This window comes from Podarcis liolepis, assembly GCF_965112155.1.
Source record: "Podarcis liolepis genome assembly, chromosome: 10".
Lineage (NCBI taxonomy): Eukaryota > Metazoa > Chordata > Lepidosauria > Squamata > Lacertidae > Podarcis > Podarcis liolepis.
The window spans coordinates 19,953,952-19,969,968 of NC_139562.1; the positions used below are offsets into that span (position 1 = coordinate 19,953,952).

General features: G+C 42.0%; 1 protein-coding gene across 1 annotated transcript in view; it reads right to left on the bottom strand.

Moving 5' to 3' along the window:
- Positions 1-16,017, bottom strand: part of TMTC1 (transmembrane O-mannosyltransferase targeting cadherins 1) — a 145,451-nt gene that overhangs the window by 44,272 nt on the left and 85,162 nt on the right. Inside the window, exons 9-11 of the mRNA XM_083461942.1 lie at positions 14,861-14,982; positions 2,518-2,682; positions 689-802 (exon numbers count right to left, since the gene is read on the bottom strand). Of these exons, the coding sequence (XP_083318068.1) occupies positions 689-802; positions 2,518-2,682; positions 14,861-14,982 (401 nt within the window). The remainder of the gene's footprint in view (positions 1-688; positions 803-2,517; positions 2,683-14,860; positions 14,983-16,017) is intronic.

Here is a 16,017-nt window from a genome sequence, read left to right on the forward strand (position 1 = left end):
ACACACACACACACACACAGAGAGAGAGAGAGAGAGAGAGAGAGAGAGAGAGAGTTCCATAGATTGTAGTGGCTTCAAGTGCAAGAGCCTAACTCTCTGTTAAGACATTCTCTGATATACCTGAGGCAAAGCACACCATCTAGAAAAGGTCCCTGAACAAAACAGCACATGCCCCAGGCCTGTAAGACGAGAATAAAAACATGGCATATACCCAAAGTTCCAGAATCACTGGTGATTAACATGCTTCCTAGTAATAAAGATGCTTATGGACCTCCTGGACCAACCAGCTTGTGAGAAGGCACAGCATGTGAGAGTAAAGAATAACAGCCGCAAAATACATCAGAGGTAGGGCGTTAGAACCGGCCCGTGGGCCAGATCCATAATTCCCTCAATCCCCACAGGTGAGTGGGACTGCCCACTTGTCTATCCTAATGATACTGGGAGCATGCCCTTCAAAGGGGTTCACTGTAACTTCCAACCAGCTGACCAGCAGTTACAGGGAGCCTCTTTGAAGTCCTTTTGGAGGAAGTGGTTCTGTTTCAAAGCGCTTCCCCTCCACGAAGTGCTCCGAGTCCCAGCCGCTTTGTCTGCAGAGGGGAAAATACTTCATTTGAAAACATCTGTCATGTTTGGTCACTGATCAAAAAAGGCCAGAATGAAAGCAAATAGAACCTTCCTAAGAACTTACTTGAGGGCTGTTTTGTAGTGGTAGATGGCTTCACTGTCACGACCTTGGTCTTTCAAAAAATTGGCATAGTTGTAGTGCACCTTGGCATTATGGGGCAGAGTCTGGATGCCTGACCTATGAACGAGAAACCACATAGGAACAGTAACAAACACAGTTTTGCTTTTTGTTATTGGGATTGCACCTCTTAATAGCTTGCCGTAAAAGGTACTAAAAATGAGGCATACTGGAAACCACGTACTTGGAAGAAACAGGATGTACCTCTCAAACCAAACTGTAGTTTTGTTGAAATATATATATAAAAAAATAATAAATGTCCAGTAGCACCTTCGAGACCAACTAAGTTTGTTCTTGCTATGAACTTTCGTGTGCATGCACACTTCTTCAGTCTCCCCCATCCTCCTATGAATGCCTCAACTAGAAATATACCACCAAGCCATCACTGCCAAAATCATACTGTATGCACACACTTCATAGCCTGAAACCTGGTTCCTGACCCACTTTGGAAATTATTCTCTAACTAAAAGAGGAAATAATAAATATTCATACCCCCAGCCAAATAGGGAAAGGTGAGGAGCAAATTACAAGGCAACACAAAATGTTTTTCCCATTTCTATTTCCTTCAATCTTGTGACTAATATTTTCCATGCACATTTGCCCAACATGAATTCCTAAACTCTAATATTGTTGCTCCAGAAAATACATAGCAATTGAACTGGCTGGGGGTGAGGGAGGAAAAAACACACACCACAGATTTTGAGAACAATGTCCCAGTGTGGTTTCCTTCCGCACTGATTGCTATGGAGTTTCTCACAGACCAACCTGCAATATAGTGCGTTGGCATAAACTACAATGATGTTAATAAAGCCAACACAGGTGATTTTAAAAAACATTTTAGGGCACATGTGATCATAAAAGAGGGTGCCAAACACAGAATTCTCAGCACTCTCACAAAACTACAATTCCCAGTGCTGAGAGATGTGTCATACAATTTAAACCAATTAAAACTGGCTACCATTGGAAAAATTTAAGGTGCTTCCAGCTGGGAGGCTTAATATCTCAATTGGGTTGTTGGTGACAGGTTTTTGCATATTTTCTGCCAAAAAAAGAGGAATTAAATAGGGGGGAAATATAAACTGGTATTTTGATGCTGATGGTGTCATGTGCACACTATATAAAACCATGCACACATCAACAGCACCAATCCCCCAATAAATACCCATGTGGAAGCATCCATACTGAGTGTGACATTATCACCCCTCCGTTCTGTAAATCATCACCACCAGTAATGAAGTGTTCCACCATGATAAACCGTTTGCTGTGCAACCTCCTGTTAAATTGCTGTCCATTGATCTTTCCCAAGTGTATGTGTTTGGAACCTATTACATAATTCTGTTTGCAAAGCACAAAAAACAAGCGGGACTACATGCATCACGCTGCTCGTTCTGCAGAGGTAACGTGCATAAATAAAAAGAAGCAAAAGTGTCTTTTCAGGGGTGCAGAGGGAAATCATTCCTAGTCAGCACATTTGGCTCACAGAGCAGATTTACTGATTAAGGATAAGCTATTTTTAGACAGGTAAAGAGCACCATTTTAAAGGTTTAATCCCCAGTGGAGGAGAGACATTGCCTAGCGATCCATTCTCTCTCTGTCCCACACTATCACCTGCTTATAGGGTGGCTAAAACACATATTGTACTGTTCACATTCCAAGTAATATGTATTCTTCAGGTAAGGTATGAAAAATATTACTGGTGGGCCTTGGAGAACCCCAACAAAGCCAAAATGTTTCCCCAGCCTTGCTGCCCGCCCCTCACCTTAGATCAATCTTACCTGAAAAGGGACTCTCTTGACAGCCAGATTTCATTCTGCTTCACTGTTTTCCATGAGAACAGCAACAACAGCAAAGCCGAGAGGGTCGCTGCAGTGGCTCCCCATTTATTTAGCCACATACAAAGCTTGTTTAAGCCATGGACCAAGAGGATGCAGTACCCCATACTGAAAAAGCAATCAGGGAAGGAGGAGGGAGAGAAATAATTATAGCAAGATGCAATGGTTGAGGTTTTTTCACAGAGGTTAGCATAACCAGCAAGAGGGCAGGTCCCTTGCATTATCTGGTCTTCTCTCACAGTGGGGCAATATATTGCTAGATGGAGTCATTACTCCTCTGTGTCTCTTTGCTCATTCTTCAACATAACTAACTTAACACAATGCATGCTGCAATTTGACTACATCTTGCCCAGCTTCCACTGCCTAAGTCAATGATGTGAGGCAGGGGGCAGGGTAACACACAGTGAGGTCCCGTCAGTTGTTTTGTTAAGCTAAACCAGGGATGGGGGACCTTTGGCCCTCTGGATGTTACTGAACTCCAACTCCCATCAACTCCAACCAGCCTAGCTCAGTGGTGAAGGAAGATTAGAGTGCTGGCTCTCCATATGTTGCAACTACCAGCATAATTGGCCAGCCTGGATGGATCTGATGGGAGGTAGAGTCCTCCTCATCCCGGGGTCCTCATCCCTTAGTTGAACATTATGAGAGAGAAGGTGCCAAGACACTCAGTGTGGTTCCTGCTCCTTCTCTCTTGGCAACATCTAGTTGTATTTTGGTTCTCAAAAACCTGCAGAACATATTTGGCAACTCCAGAAGTTCAATTTTATGATACAAATATTAAATTGGGGTAGCCAAAGTAGTGCCTTTCAAGTGTTGCTGGACCACAATTCTCATCAACTCTACAGGGAGTTTTAGTTTAGCAACAGCTAATGGTGGCTACCCTTGGTTTTAACTGTCGGGGGCGGGAATTGTAATTCTGCAATACATAAAGTTGTATGAGAGTAGCTTCCACCATGGCTATAGAAACCAGGTAGTCAGTGTAACCAGGACAAAAGAACACACACACACACACACACACACACACACACACACACACTTTGTCCTTTGGATATTGTAAAATACATACTCTCCCCATCACAGAACTTCCGTGTTGGAAAAAATAATGAGGGAAGCAGCTCCCCATGGGTGTGATCCCAAGTCATAGTTCCTGGGGAAATTGTCCAAGGTCAAGGTTTTCGACTATTGCCCTTGGCAAAGTGTTTAAATCTGGAAGAAAATGCTCCTTCAACTAAGATCCTCAACTTTAGTCTACCTCATACTGGCTGGGAAACTCAGAACAATATAGGACACTTCTAAGACTTTAGTCTTTTCTGACTACCCATTTGGTGCCACAGCTTCTAAAATAACAACTAAATAGCCAGGGTGCGGATGAGGGGAAAGAGATCAGGGTCATGGGATATATTTTTTTGGGAGGAGGTTAACCTTTTGTCTAATTCAAAGCTGGGTATCACTCCACAAGCTTGTTATTCATAATGGGAGGAAAGCTCTGCTCCCACATGCCACATAATGAGGGGAAAATATGTTAAGTACATTACATTCTGTTAGTAATTATAAGATATAGCTCTGTCTTTTTTGCTATTGCTTGCTCTTGTCTTCTGCACACTTATTTGCCTAATGCTGACATATGGTTTAACATAATCTTGAACCTGGTCATTTCTTTTGCCCCGTTTTGGTTTTTACTGCCTCTCTCCCATGCTAAACTGAATTGGTTTTTAACATGGTTTAATATAATTTTTAGCATCATTGTTATTATAATTATGTATTAGCTTTTTAATGTATTGTTGTTTTACTGGAGCATTTTGTCTGGAGCATTTTCTTTTTAATATAAACTGTTTGGGGCTTATAAAGGAAAGGGGGGGGAATCTACAATAATCTGCCTTAATAGTGAACTCTTAATTAGTTAAATTCACCAAGTTAATATGATCTTATGAATCAAAAGTCTCGTAATACGCTCAATAGATTTTTTTTTAAAAAAAGTTCACACTGAACTTCTGGTTCAGTTTTTTTAATTACAAATATAGTTTTTATACAATTTTCATGTGTTTCCTTAAACCATTCCATATTTAAAATAACAACCAACACCGCTCCATTTAAACTAATATGCAAGGTTATTTTCCCTACAAAACTATCCATATATATTGACTCTATCTTACATATTGCCAAAATATAATTTTCTTCCCAAAGAGCTGTTTGCTAAATCTACAGTCCCTGCTAAATCTACAGTCCCTGCAGATAGCACCAGAAGCTAATCTGCTTTTGTTGTCTAACATTCCTTTGCTTTTATTCCAGTGTGTTTATTATAAAGCAACAGCATCCAAGTATCTTGACTTTTTATGGAATCAAAGTTGCTATTTGATTTCTCTTCAGAGTGTTTGATATTAATGGGCAAACAGCTAAACATTCGAAGTCTGACTCTGGATAAGAATAATCTCAAAGAAAGGATGTTTGCAATGCTTAGTAACTTAGTTATGTTTTATCTGATCAGAGAGCTAGAGAAACAGGAACTAACCCCAAATGGTAAAATGGCATTATTTCTTTCCTCCATTATTAAACATATGTGGGAACTGAGACTGTTTCACACTTGATTCCTGCAAGGCTGCATTTGTTTGCTCCTGGATGTGTTTCTGCAGGAGACCACATAAGAGCAGGGTGCTCACTTGCACATCATCATCAACAACAACAGCAACAAAAGGAAATGTGCCACCAAAAAACAAGATAACAGATGTTCAAAGAATTTCCATATGCTCATTTATATGTATGGATGCAAATTTAAGCAGAAACACATCTCACAATAATGGGGAAGGCTGTAACCTGGTGGCCTGGGTGCTGATGGACAACTTCAGTGCCCCTACTGCTCTCACTTCTGAGGGTTCTAGTTTCCATCAATTTTCAAATGGACTTGGACCGGACTGATAACTCCTTCAGACAGTGGACTATCCTCTGTAAAGTAGGAAACATGACCACTCTGCCTAGCAGGCTATCAACCAAAATGCAAATACTTGGAGCATGCATTAGTGTGTGGCATTTTTTCAAATGCTGCCTTGGTACCAAGTGCCGGGAAGTCAGCTGCTCAGGAAGTTCAGCCCGAAGTTCTTAGAGCATATGAATTGAGGAAACTGGATACATTACGTCAGTACACCAAATTCCCCAAATGATCAAGGGGTTAAAGACTTTCTTTAGAATGAAAGGCTGAAGGTTTTCGGACTTGTCAGCTTAGGAAATGAATAGCTACTTAGGACAGTGTGTGTGTGTGTGTGTGTGAGAGAGAGAGAGAGAGAGAGAGAGAGAGAGAGAGAGAGAGAATGTGTGGAATATGAAATACAGAATTATGGACGGCATGGGAGGCTGAATAGAAAGTCATCATTTCTCCCCCTTGCATTGTACTAGAATTCAGGGTCACCTAATTAAGCTGATTGGCAGTAGATGCAGGAGCGACAAAAAGAAGCAGCTTTTCGCACAGCGCAAAAATGGATAATGGAAATTTACCACCTCAAGGCTGCTGATGCAGCACAGAGAATGGAAGTGTTATACAGGAGGGATCACAGCTCAGGAGTAAAGCTCATGCTTTGCACGTAGAAAGACCCGGACTCTGGCATCGCCAGTTTTAAAAAAGAATAGGGGAGCAGGTAATGGGAAAGGTTTCAGTCTGAGACCCAGAAGAGCTGCTGCCCATCAGACTAGGCTTCAAATGACCCATTAAAATTCGTGCAGCCAACTGAAAATCACTGTTATAAGATCTGTTTAGGTAAAAACAAGCCTGACTACAATTAACCTCAGCCTGCAACAGTGGCGTAGCGTGGGGGGTGCAGGGGGGGCCGGCCGCACCGGGCGCAACATCTGGGGGTGCGCACTCACACTCGCAGCTCTCTGCCCCCTGCTAAAATCCACGGGTTAGGAGGCGAAAATTACTTGCCTTGCCCCGGGTGCTGACAACCCACGCTACGCCACTGGCCTGCAATACCTTCGGATTGCAGTACCCTCAGTATTCATTGATAAAAGTTGTTAATAAATGGAGCAGGGCAGCTACAAGTGTCATTAATTTCAACAGGAGATACCCTTAAGCATGCTTAACTCTATCCAATGGAATCTACAGGGTTTAAAGGTGCACAATGTAGGCTGGATCGTGCCCCTTCTATTTAGAAATAACTCTAACAATACTTTTGACAGCACTTTTAAGCCACAAGAATGTCACAATCCTTTGCCTACCTCACCACAACCCTTTGAGGTAGGTCAGAATTTCCCCCATTTTATGTTCAGAGAACTGAGGGTAAGTGTTCACACCTTGCCAGTGGTAATTCATGACAGAGTGATGTGCCAACCCCTATTCTCTCATATTCAAGTGAGGATGCAATCTGCAACCACTGGTGAGCCTTAAAGGAATATGATCTAAGGATCAAATTCTGGTCATTTACAAATAAAATTTGCATATGTTTTCAGCTGATGACACAGTTTAATCCTTTTGTGTCAGGTTTTTTTTGGGGGGGGTGGCGTTCTTAAGCAGTTATCTACAGAAAGCGTATGTTGTATAAAAGTGGAGGGATTGCATTTGACTTCAATTGCAGGGGGAACGACACACAAGGCTTTCATCGAAGTAGAGGTTTTGTCATGTTCACAGTATTACGAATGATTTGTCAGAGGCATAGAGAAATTCAGATTTCCATGAGTAAATTGAAAAAAAATAAAATGGAAAAAGACTAGATCGGGCCAACAGCACACCAAATAAGCATTCGTAATAGGAAGTTAGGAGGAAAACATCCCCTAGAAGCAAGTGAATAATAATATATTCTCTTCAAATGAATACTTGGCTGGGGGAAAAGGGAGAGAGCTCTTTTGTGATTTTAAAGGGTCACAACCTCATAAAATTTTTAACTCTATTCTCACATCCTCATCACACTATGAATTTTAATTGCTATCGAACAAAATGCTATTAAAAGAGGTGAAGTAAAATGGCTACAAAATCCATTTCTCTTTTTACTTCCAGTTCCTCCCCCCCTCAAACACATCAAATCATCTTTTGGCCCATTACAATGTAAGCAATTTCCTTTTTAAGGAGGACATGGTGAATACAAATATGTGCTTTTGAAAAATAATAGGTAAGTATCATTTAATGCCGAGTGCTAGACCCCAGGCCATCTCAAAACATTCCATGGTGACCTGAATATTCCATAACCACCACAAAACTTCACATTCACTAATATGCATTATTTAGATAAACTGATCTCTCGTAAACCTTGACAAAATGCCTTGTGAATATTAAGCGCACACACATACAGGCTCCCAAGATCATCATCATCATACAACATGTACAGCAGAGCCATAGCTGCTTTCCTTTAGCAGAGCGTACCATATTAACAGCAAATGTTTGACCCTCCACTGCTGGTCATACGCCGTGGAAGATCAAATTCTGGGGATGCCAATGTAGTCCCAAGAGGTAGAGCACCACCTCTTGGGATGGAAAGGTGCTGTGACATGGTCTGCCCAAACAAGTTGGTTCTAGTTTCTCAAACAAGTTCAGCAGACTAAACTCTGTAGGTCAATTGTGTGATCTAGGCTATAGTACCAGCCTGCCTAAATGTTGACAGATAAACCATAAAGTTAATCTGAATCCACAGGGACCTGACACCCACGAGGCACTTATGAGGATGGATTTGATAACCACAAGCACGCCACCAGGAAGCGCCAGATACTACAACTATCTGTGGCACCACTGACGTTCTTGTAAATAAACACTGAGAACCAAACATTTTACGGGCATGAATACTTATAGGGATTATTACGTAACCTCATTCCTTTGTGTGCTCGTGGGACAAAACTGTGATAGCTAGATAAGCAAGCAGTTTTCTAGCACCGCTGGCTAACATGCAAGTTGCAATGTTAGGATTAAGTAGCTGCTACCATATAAATTTGTGCCTTCTTACGACAATCACAGTTGCAAAATCCATGGATCTCGTCCAAGAGGGAAAGTTCCCAGGACTGATAAAAAATAAGGGGGGAAATGACTTAAGCACATTAACCAGGAAACAATAACTGAGAGCTTCTGTAATTTGCTCATTGTGATATGGGCATTTAATGGGGAAATTCTGAAACCACACTAGCAATACCGAAGAAACCCACTATTGTTTTCAGCAGGGGAGTTTGCTGAGAAACAAGTTCTTTCACAGCTAGGAGACAAGAACTCTTCTAAAAAGGCAGAACACCAGCCTTGAGTGTCAAGGCAATGAATCTAGCTCTGAACTACCTTCTCCTGAACATTCACCAATATGTGATACAGCTACTGTATTGTTATTTAAGCAGAATCTTAGCAGCTAGGGGGATATAAAACTATTTTAGTTCTAAGGCAGATGTAATGCAAGTCTGAACCTGTTTATTTGGAAGCAAATCCTTCTGAAACCAGTGAAAGTTTGTTTAGTGTACTGCAGCTATTGTGTTAATGTGAGTTTGGTTTTGGTTTTTTAACAGTATCCTGCTCATCAATGCTAAGGAATATGGCAGAACCGGCAATTTGATCATGCTCTAGTCAAGACTTCTCCAACTTGGTTCCCTTTACATGTTGTTGGATTACAACAAGTCAGTGTAGCCAGCGATCAGGAGTGATGGGAGCTGTAGTCCAGCGGTCAGCAAGATTTATCTTGCCTGCGCCGGATCGGTCCCACAGAGATCCCTCCGTGGGCCGGATTGTGTACCCGTGTTAGTGCGCATGCACGTGATTTTCGGCGTCTGTGCAGACGCGATTTCCCATGCCTCGGAAGCGAGTCCCTGTGCTATGTTGCGCCAGTTTAGCGCAGCACACAAGCGGGCAGCTCGGTTCGGGGGCGGCTCGGGGGCCGGTCAAATGACCTCCATGGGCTGCTTCCAGCCCATGGGCCTTAGGTTGCTGACCCCTGCTGTAGTCCAACAACATCTGGAGAGCACCAGGTTGGGGAAGGCTAATCTAATCAAAGCTAAGCACTTTAAAATCTTACTGACTTTAATGGGAGAGTATTGCTTACTATGACTTTAAGATTTCAGGATGTTGCCTGGTTAACCTGCAAAACCTGGAAGAATAATGGAGGAAAGGTTTTAAATTTTAATTATTAATCGCTCCTTACTCCATTCCAGGACACCCACGTTTACTGGCTTTCCAAATAATTGCAAGACAACAGTGGATAGTTTGCAGAGATCAAGGAGAATCATGGACATTGAAATGCAACCAGTTGCCAATATGTACCCTGCTTTTATGGTAAAGAAAGCTGCATCATCTGGGCTCAGGAGATTGTGCTTTGCATGCAGAAGATCCCAGGTCCAATACCCAACATACCAAGCTAAGACTGGGAGAGACTTATTTCTGAAACCTTGGAGAAGCACTGTTGGTTGGTGAAGACAATACTGAGCTGGATTAATGGACTCAGTGTAAGGCAGGTTTTTCTTATGTTCCTGTGGAAGACCTTCTTTTACACTTTCCTGCACAGGAGGAACCAATGGCCAGGCTGGATAGAGTTAGTCTAGATAGAAGGTTCTGTAATGGCATAGCTTACCACATATGGCAGTGGTCAGCAATTCCTGACAGGGTGTGAGGTCACAAGTAACCTAGGGGTTACCCAATGAGCCTCTGCTCTGCCAGCTAAACTTAACTCAAGAGATCCATGATGGGACCTCATGACATTTTCGTTTCTCCTCCTCCTCCTCCTCCTGTTTTAATTAAATACAGCCACGGGGGCTGTCAGTTTGATTGGAGCAGCAGTGCCAACATGTGTGTGTGCATTTAAGCCTTCCCTCCCCTTCCCCCCCCCCGGCTATTTTTTTTTTAATTAAAAAATTCACATACCAAATCCCTCCCAGTCAAAACTCCCTCGCTTGAGGTTGTTGTCTTCCAGGTGAGAGTGGGGGAGAATAGGAGTACCTGTAGCCTAGGGCAAAGTGAATTTGTTTGGGAAACCAGCATGAGGGTAAGGGTTAAGCAGCCCCTCCCCAAGTCAAACTGGCCATCCTCCCAATCAGCATTTAATTAAAAAAAGGAATCAAAACCTTTTATTGAATACCAGAGGGATGCAATGCAAGCTTTTATACAAGATTTTTTTTCCCCAAAAGCACAATAGTACAATTTAAAATATGAGAATTTGTAAATTTGGGAGACAGTCACAGATCTTCCACACAACATGTAACTTGGCCCTGAAGCTCAGGTCTAACAACATCCAACTGCTATGTAAAGGCTTCTAGCCACTTCACTGCTGCTTTCCCAGAATTTGGCAGAGACTGTTACACTGTCCTCTGCATTTACACGAACAGAATTTTTTATTAAAAGATGTTTCATTCGGAAAAGAAGGCCAAAGAAAGCTTTAAAGGACCACTACATACCTATTGGTTCATTGCCCCCAACCACACTGGTTAGATATCCTCGTCTTATTCTAATTCAATAACTGAGACTTAAGAGCAGAGGTGGAAACAAAATCCAAGAAATGAATATTGTGCTTGGCAAGAGACGAAACTGCTGCTAAAGAAAGTTCTCAATAATGTTATACGTCCCTGCTCTCATTATTTGCTCAATCGTTTTATTTCCAGGCTCTCCCTTGGAGCAAAATTATAAAGAGGGGGTGGGAGGAATCTTTCTTGCTTTGCAGTGGCTACAAATTCTTGTTTGAGGAGAGTGCCGCAAGACTGTGTTCGAAATAAAACAAAAGAGATCATTGCTCACTATTCAGTCTTGTGAGCAGTCATATTTAGCCCCCTCAATATTCTAGGCCTGTATCACTTTTCGGAGCAGAGCACACCTCCCTTTTCCTGGGGGAACCTTGGAACAACAAACAAGATCTATCCATTTTAAACATAACATAGGAATTGGCTGCCATGCACATTTTTCATTTTAGATTTAAGTTCCAGTTCTCTGTCGATCTGAGGCATGGACCATTTTCTCCCAAGGAAATTCAGGACCCAGCAATCAAGAGCTGAAAGCAAGAGCTCCTGGCTGCCAGAGGCATAGTAAGCTCTGAGGAGGGGGGATGGGAAGGGGGCAGATTCTTTCCCAAAGAGTGTGAAGGAATGTGCCCCTGTCCCTCTAGGCTAAACTTTCGTGTGAAACACAGAATCATACAGTTGGGAGGGATCTCAAATGTCACCTCGTCCAACCATCTGCCAATGCAGGAAATCCACAAGCACAGCATCCCTGACAGGTGAGATCAGGTGTCCAAGGTGGAATGTCACAATGGAAGCTAAGAACAGACAGTGGCAGTTGCCCAATGCAGTGATGCTGTTGTAGATCAATACCACTGTTGCCCAACACTGTTATTTTCCTGCAGGGTCTTCTCCCTTCCATGGGCATGAATCTTCTTTCTGGTGACAACTAACCAGGCAAGCTAATCACCAAGCCTCACGATACAATATGGAAAAGATCTGAAGTGTACTTTTTTAAAACTATGAATGCAAGCTTTAAATCGATAGATTAAACATCTAAAGATTTAATTGATTAACCTATTTGAAGCACTCGTGCTCATTAACAAATAGCATGTTAGTGCAATAGACCATGAAAAGGAAAATATTACAGATCTAACACTAAATGGAAGCTTAGTGCTCTCTTCAATATAGGGGTCTGCAACAAAATACTGCAGTGTGGATATTCAGGGCCCTTTTCCAGGGTACTTACTCTATGCTATCCTCCCTTCCCAGTTTTCAATTATCCCCCTCCCCAATAGTCAGTTCACATTCCATGCCTACTTCGCATGCCAAATCCTCACTGGACTGTTCTGGTGAGTGTCCACCCCAACCACTGCCAAGTCTTTTGTACCATAGATTCCGGCGTATTAGGCAAATGGGAGTATTAGACGACCCCCCAAAGGTCCGCACCGGGAGAAAGCTATACCTGGCGTATAAGACGACCCCTGACTTTTTAACCTCTTTTCCGGGGTTGAAAAGTCCTCTTATACACCGGAATCTACGGTACTTCTGCAAACCTTGGACTGCTTTGAGCCTCTTGGTCAGCAGTGGTACATGAGATAAGGGGGAGGGTGGAGCAGCAGTGCCAAACTCCTGTCATCAGCCGTGATATCACTCTCTGAGTCAGAGATGGGGCAGCAAGAAAGGGTTGGTGGCAGCCCACAAGTGCATGCACACCCGTGCTACAAACAACAATTTGCTCTCCCCATCTTTGTTTTGGTGAGCAGCCGTGCCCCTTCACATTCCACCGCTACTGTTCCCTCCCTCCTGTGAATGGACAGTGTGGTTTTGGATACATAAATACCAGCACAGAGTACACTATTAGTATATGCAATATCAACATTAATGAGGTTTTAGCATCACTCTTTCTCATTTTTGTATACATCTCTGTTTCTTCATCGGACACGTCTTCATACCTCTGCTGAGACAACGTGTTCTATTCTCATTCCATATTACAGAAACACAAATGAGCCTAAGTTTTTTTTAAAACAAACTAGCCCTTCAACTTCAGTCACACCAATTTAGCAACTCATCTACTGATTAAATCAATTGGAATTTGTGAGATAAGCATAACATTATTTTGTACACACTAGGGAGCAATCAACATCGCCCAATTTCTCCTGATCAAGACAGTGGTTTTCAATATGCACTCTGGGGAACTGTAGATGCCCTGAAAGCTTATAATGGGTTCCCCGGTTTTTAAAAAAATCAATGATGGCAGACAAGTTTCCTCTCAAAGGGAGCTTTGCCAGCGTCCAAAGCTACAGATTGCCCCAACAATGAGAGCGTTGGATGTGCCTCACTGTCATTTTCAGCCATCTTAGTCAGTGCCTCACATGAACTGAAAGCCAAACCAGATGAAACACAAATCAAACAGCTGTGTGATAATCGTTTTAAAAAGTAAATTGCAGGTGCAAAGACCCCAATCTAAATCAAGACCCTGAAATTGGGTTTTTATTGAGTGTTCTCTGCAAAGATATACATCGCAACAGCATTACCCCTGCAATTTGCATTGTGGAGGGGGGGAGCGTCAGTTTACCCCACTGGGAACGTTTTTGAATGTAGATGCAACGTCCCCAATCCAGACTGGGACCATAAGGGGACAAAGGGGTAAAGCCCCCCCCCCTACCCCTCCAATTCCAGGATCCCACTGCAAATGGGGAGACTGTGCCTGTAATTTATTTTTTAAAAGTCATTCACGCAATTGCTAATTGTGTTATTGGCATGTCATCTGCTTTGGCAAAATCCTCTGGCTTTCCATGAAAAGAAGTTCAAGAATTCCTTGGCAAATTAAAATGTTGCCTAAAGCTAAAAATGTTGAAAGACACCGCTCTAAGAGATAATAGGCCACATTTTCCACTTTCCCAGAATGGTGTGCATTTTGTTTGTTCTTTAACAGTATCTCTCTAGATGTCTACCCAACAAAACGCCTGTCTTCATTCATTAAAATGTCAGGCTAGATCTCATTCTGTGGCTTAATCTGACATTTCCAGTATCCTCCTTTTTTTTAAGGTTGAACTAAGAAGAACTTGTGACTCAAATGCTTTATATCCAAACAAAATAGCTGAAATGCCCAGGAATCCAAATTACAGTAAGACAATGGACTAGGTATCACATCTAGTACATTTTGAAACGGAATGCCATTGTTTACCAAAGCTCATTTCTCCCACCCCAAATTTCACTCTAAACTACAATCAGTTTTTCTAAGAATAATAGACCCAATACAGACTGAAGTAACAGATCTAGATAGAAATCCAATATTTTTCTTTCTTTCCCAGTTCTATCTAATGTTTACAAATAAAGAAGAGAACAATTCACCTCTATAGTAGTATCTAGGAAGATACCATTTTGATCAGACTTTGGGTCAGCTCATGGTCACAGCGGTATCCACACTGGGCCTATACATCACTGTGATTGGTGTAATTGTGGCACCTTGAGAAAGGGCTGTTGTTACTGTACAAGCAACAAGGACCACATATACAATCCTTACATGAAGTCACTAACAGTCACAGTCAAGCTGTTTGAAAATCACTGCCAGCATAGCAACTCTTTCAGTAAAGCCCTTGAGTAGATCTAAGTATTGAACCATCCAAATCTCATTTTTACAGATTTACTTTAGCACTTGATGAGCAGCAGACCACGAATATCAGCAAAGTAGTTACAAATGAATGGGATTACACGGCATCACTGCATACAGCTAGTTGAACAATTCTATCTACCACTGCCTGGTAGATGTTCCTTGACAAATTCTGCAGAATTTCTGAAGCGATAGTTGTAAATACTTGTACATATTTACTTGTGGGAATAAATATGGGCTGAAGACCTTAGTTTTTAAATATCATAATTGTCATTTCAAAAGAATTAAATGTGTGAAAATTACCTAGGCATATACAGGACGCGCTCGGCCACAACAAATCCCACCCTGAAGAAGAGGTTGCTAGCCGGTATGAAGGGGAAAACCAGGAACAACAGGCCAACTAGAACTTCTCTGTGTTCCAGTTTCTGCAACGAAACAATAATTAGAGACAAATGAGTGAAAAAGAATGCCAAGTTCAGGGAAGATCATAGTTCCAATTCTAATGTAACAATATTCATACTCATATTTTTCATCATTTCATTTTATTATGGCACTTAAGCTACGTGCTTTAACAACAACAGCAAAACTTAAGAGATTGTATTGCACTGTATAGCATCCAAGCACTGGATCACAGCTAAAACCTTTAGGTTCAAGCTAAACATTAAATGACCTCTTTATACAGTATTAGCCTTCCACACACATTTTGCAAATGGCAAAGGGACAAGGAAATGATAATATCATGAGTATTTTCCTACTACACGTTATTGGGGAGAAGTGAGAGAAGGCAAAGTTGGTGATGTCCAATAATTTCTCCTGATGTATAATGTGTCACTAAACTATACCAGCTTGTTTTTACTTATCTTGTATATATTCATCTTAAGCCAGTGGGTTATTGTCATTCCAATTTTACAGATGGAAAAATGCAGCAGAGGGATTACAGTTTGCATAAGGTTTATCAGTGTTTCCGTGGCTGAGCTGGGATTGGAACATGGACCTATCAGAACTAAGTGTGCTACTGGCCCCATTCACGAGCAACAGTAAGAACAGGCTTCCTCAACCTCGGCCCTCCAGATGTTTTGAGACTACAATTCCCATCATCCCTGACCACTGGTCCTGCTAGCTAGGGATAATGGGAGTTGTAGGCCAAAAACATCTGGAGGGTCGAGGTTGAGGAAGCCTGGGTAAGAATATTGTCCAGACTAGGCCAACATTTTGCTCCAACCCTAAGTTTCTCAAGGGAAGACTAAAGGCTAGGAAATAACATGTACCATAATATTCTACAATGGGAGGGAAAATCTGAGGTACTGAAAGAAAAAATCTAATTGCCCTGTCCAGAACTGGGCTAGAACATTTAGCAATTCTCTTAAGCACAGTCAGCTGCTTAATGATCTCGGCTAACTGCTTAATGATCACAGCTAGTGACCACCTTCTCACTAAGCCAAAAGCGTTGAGATGTCTCA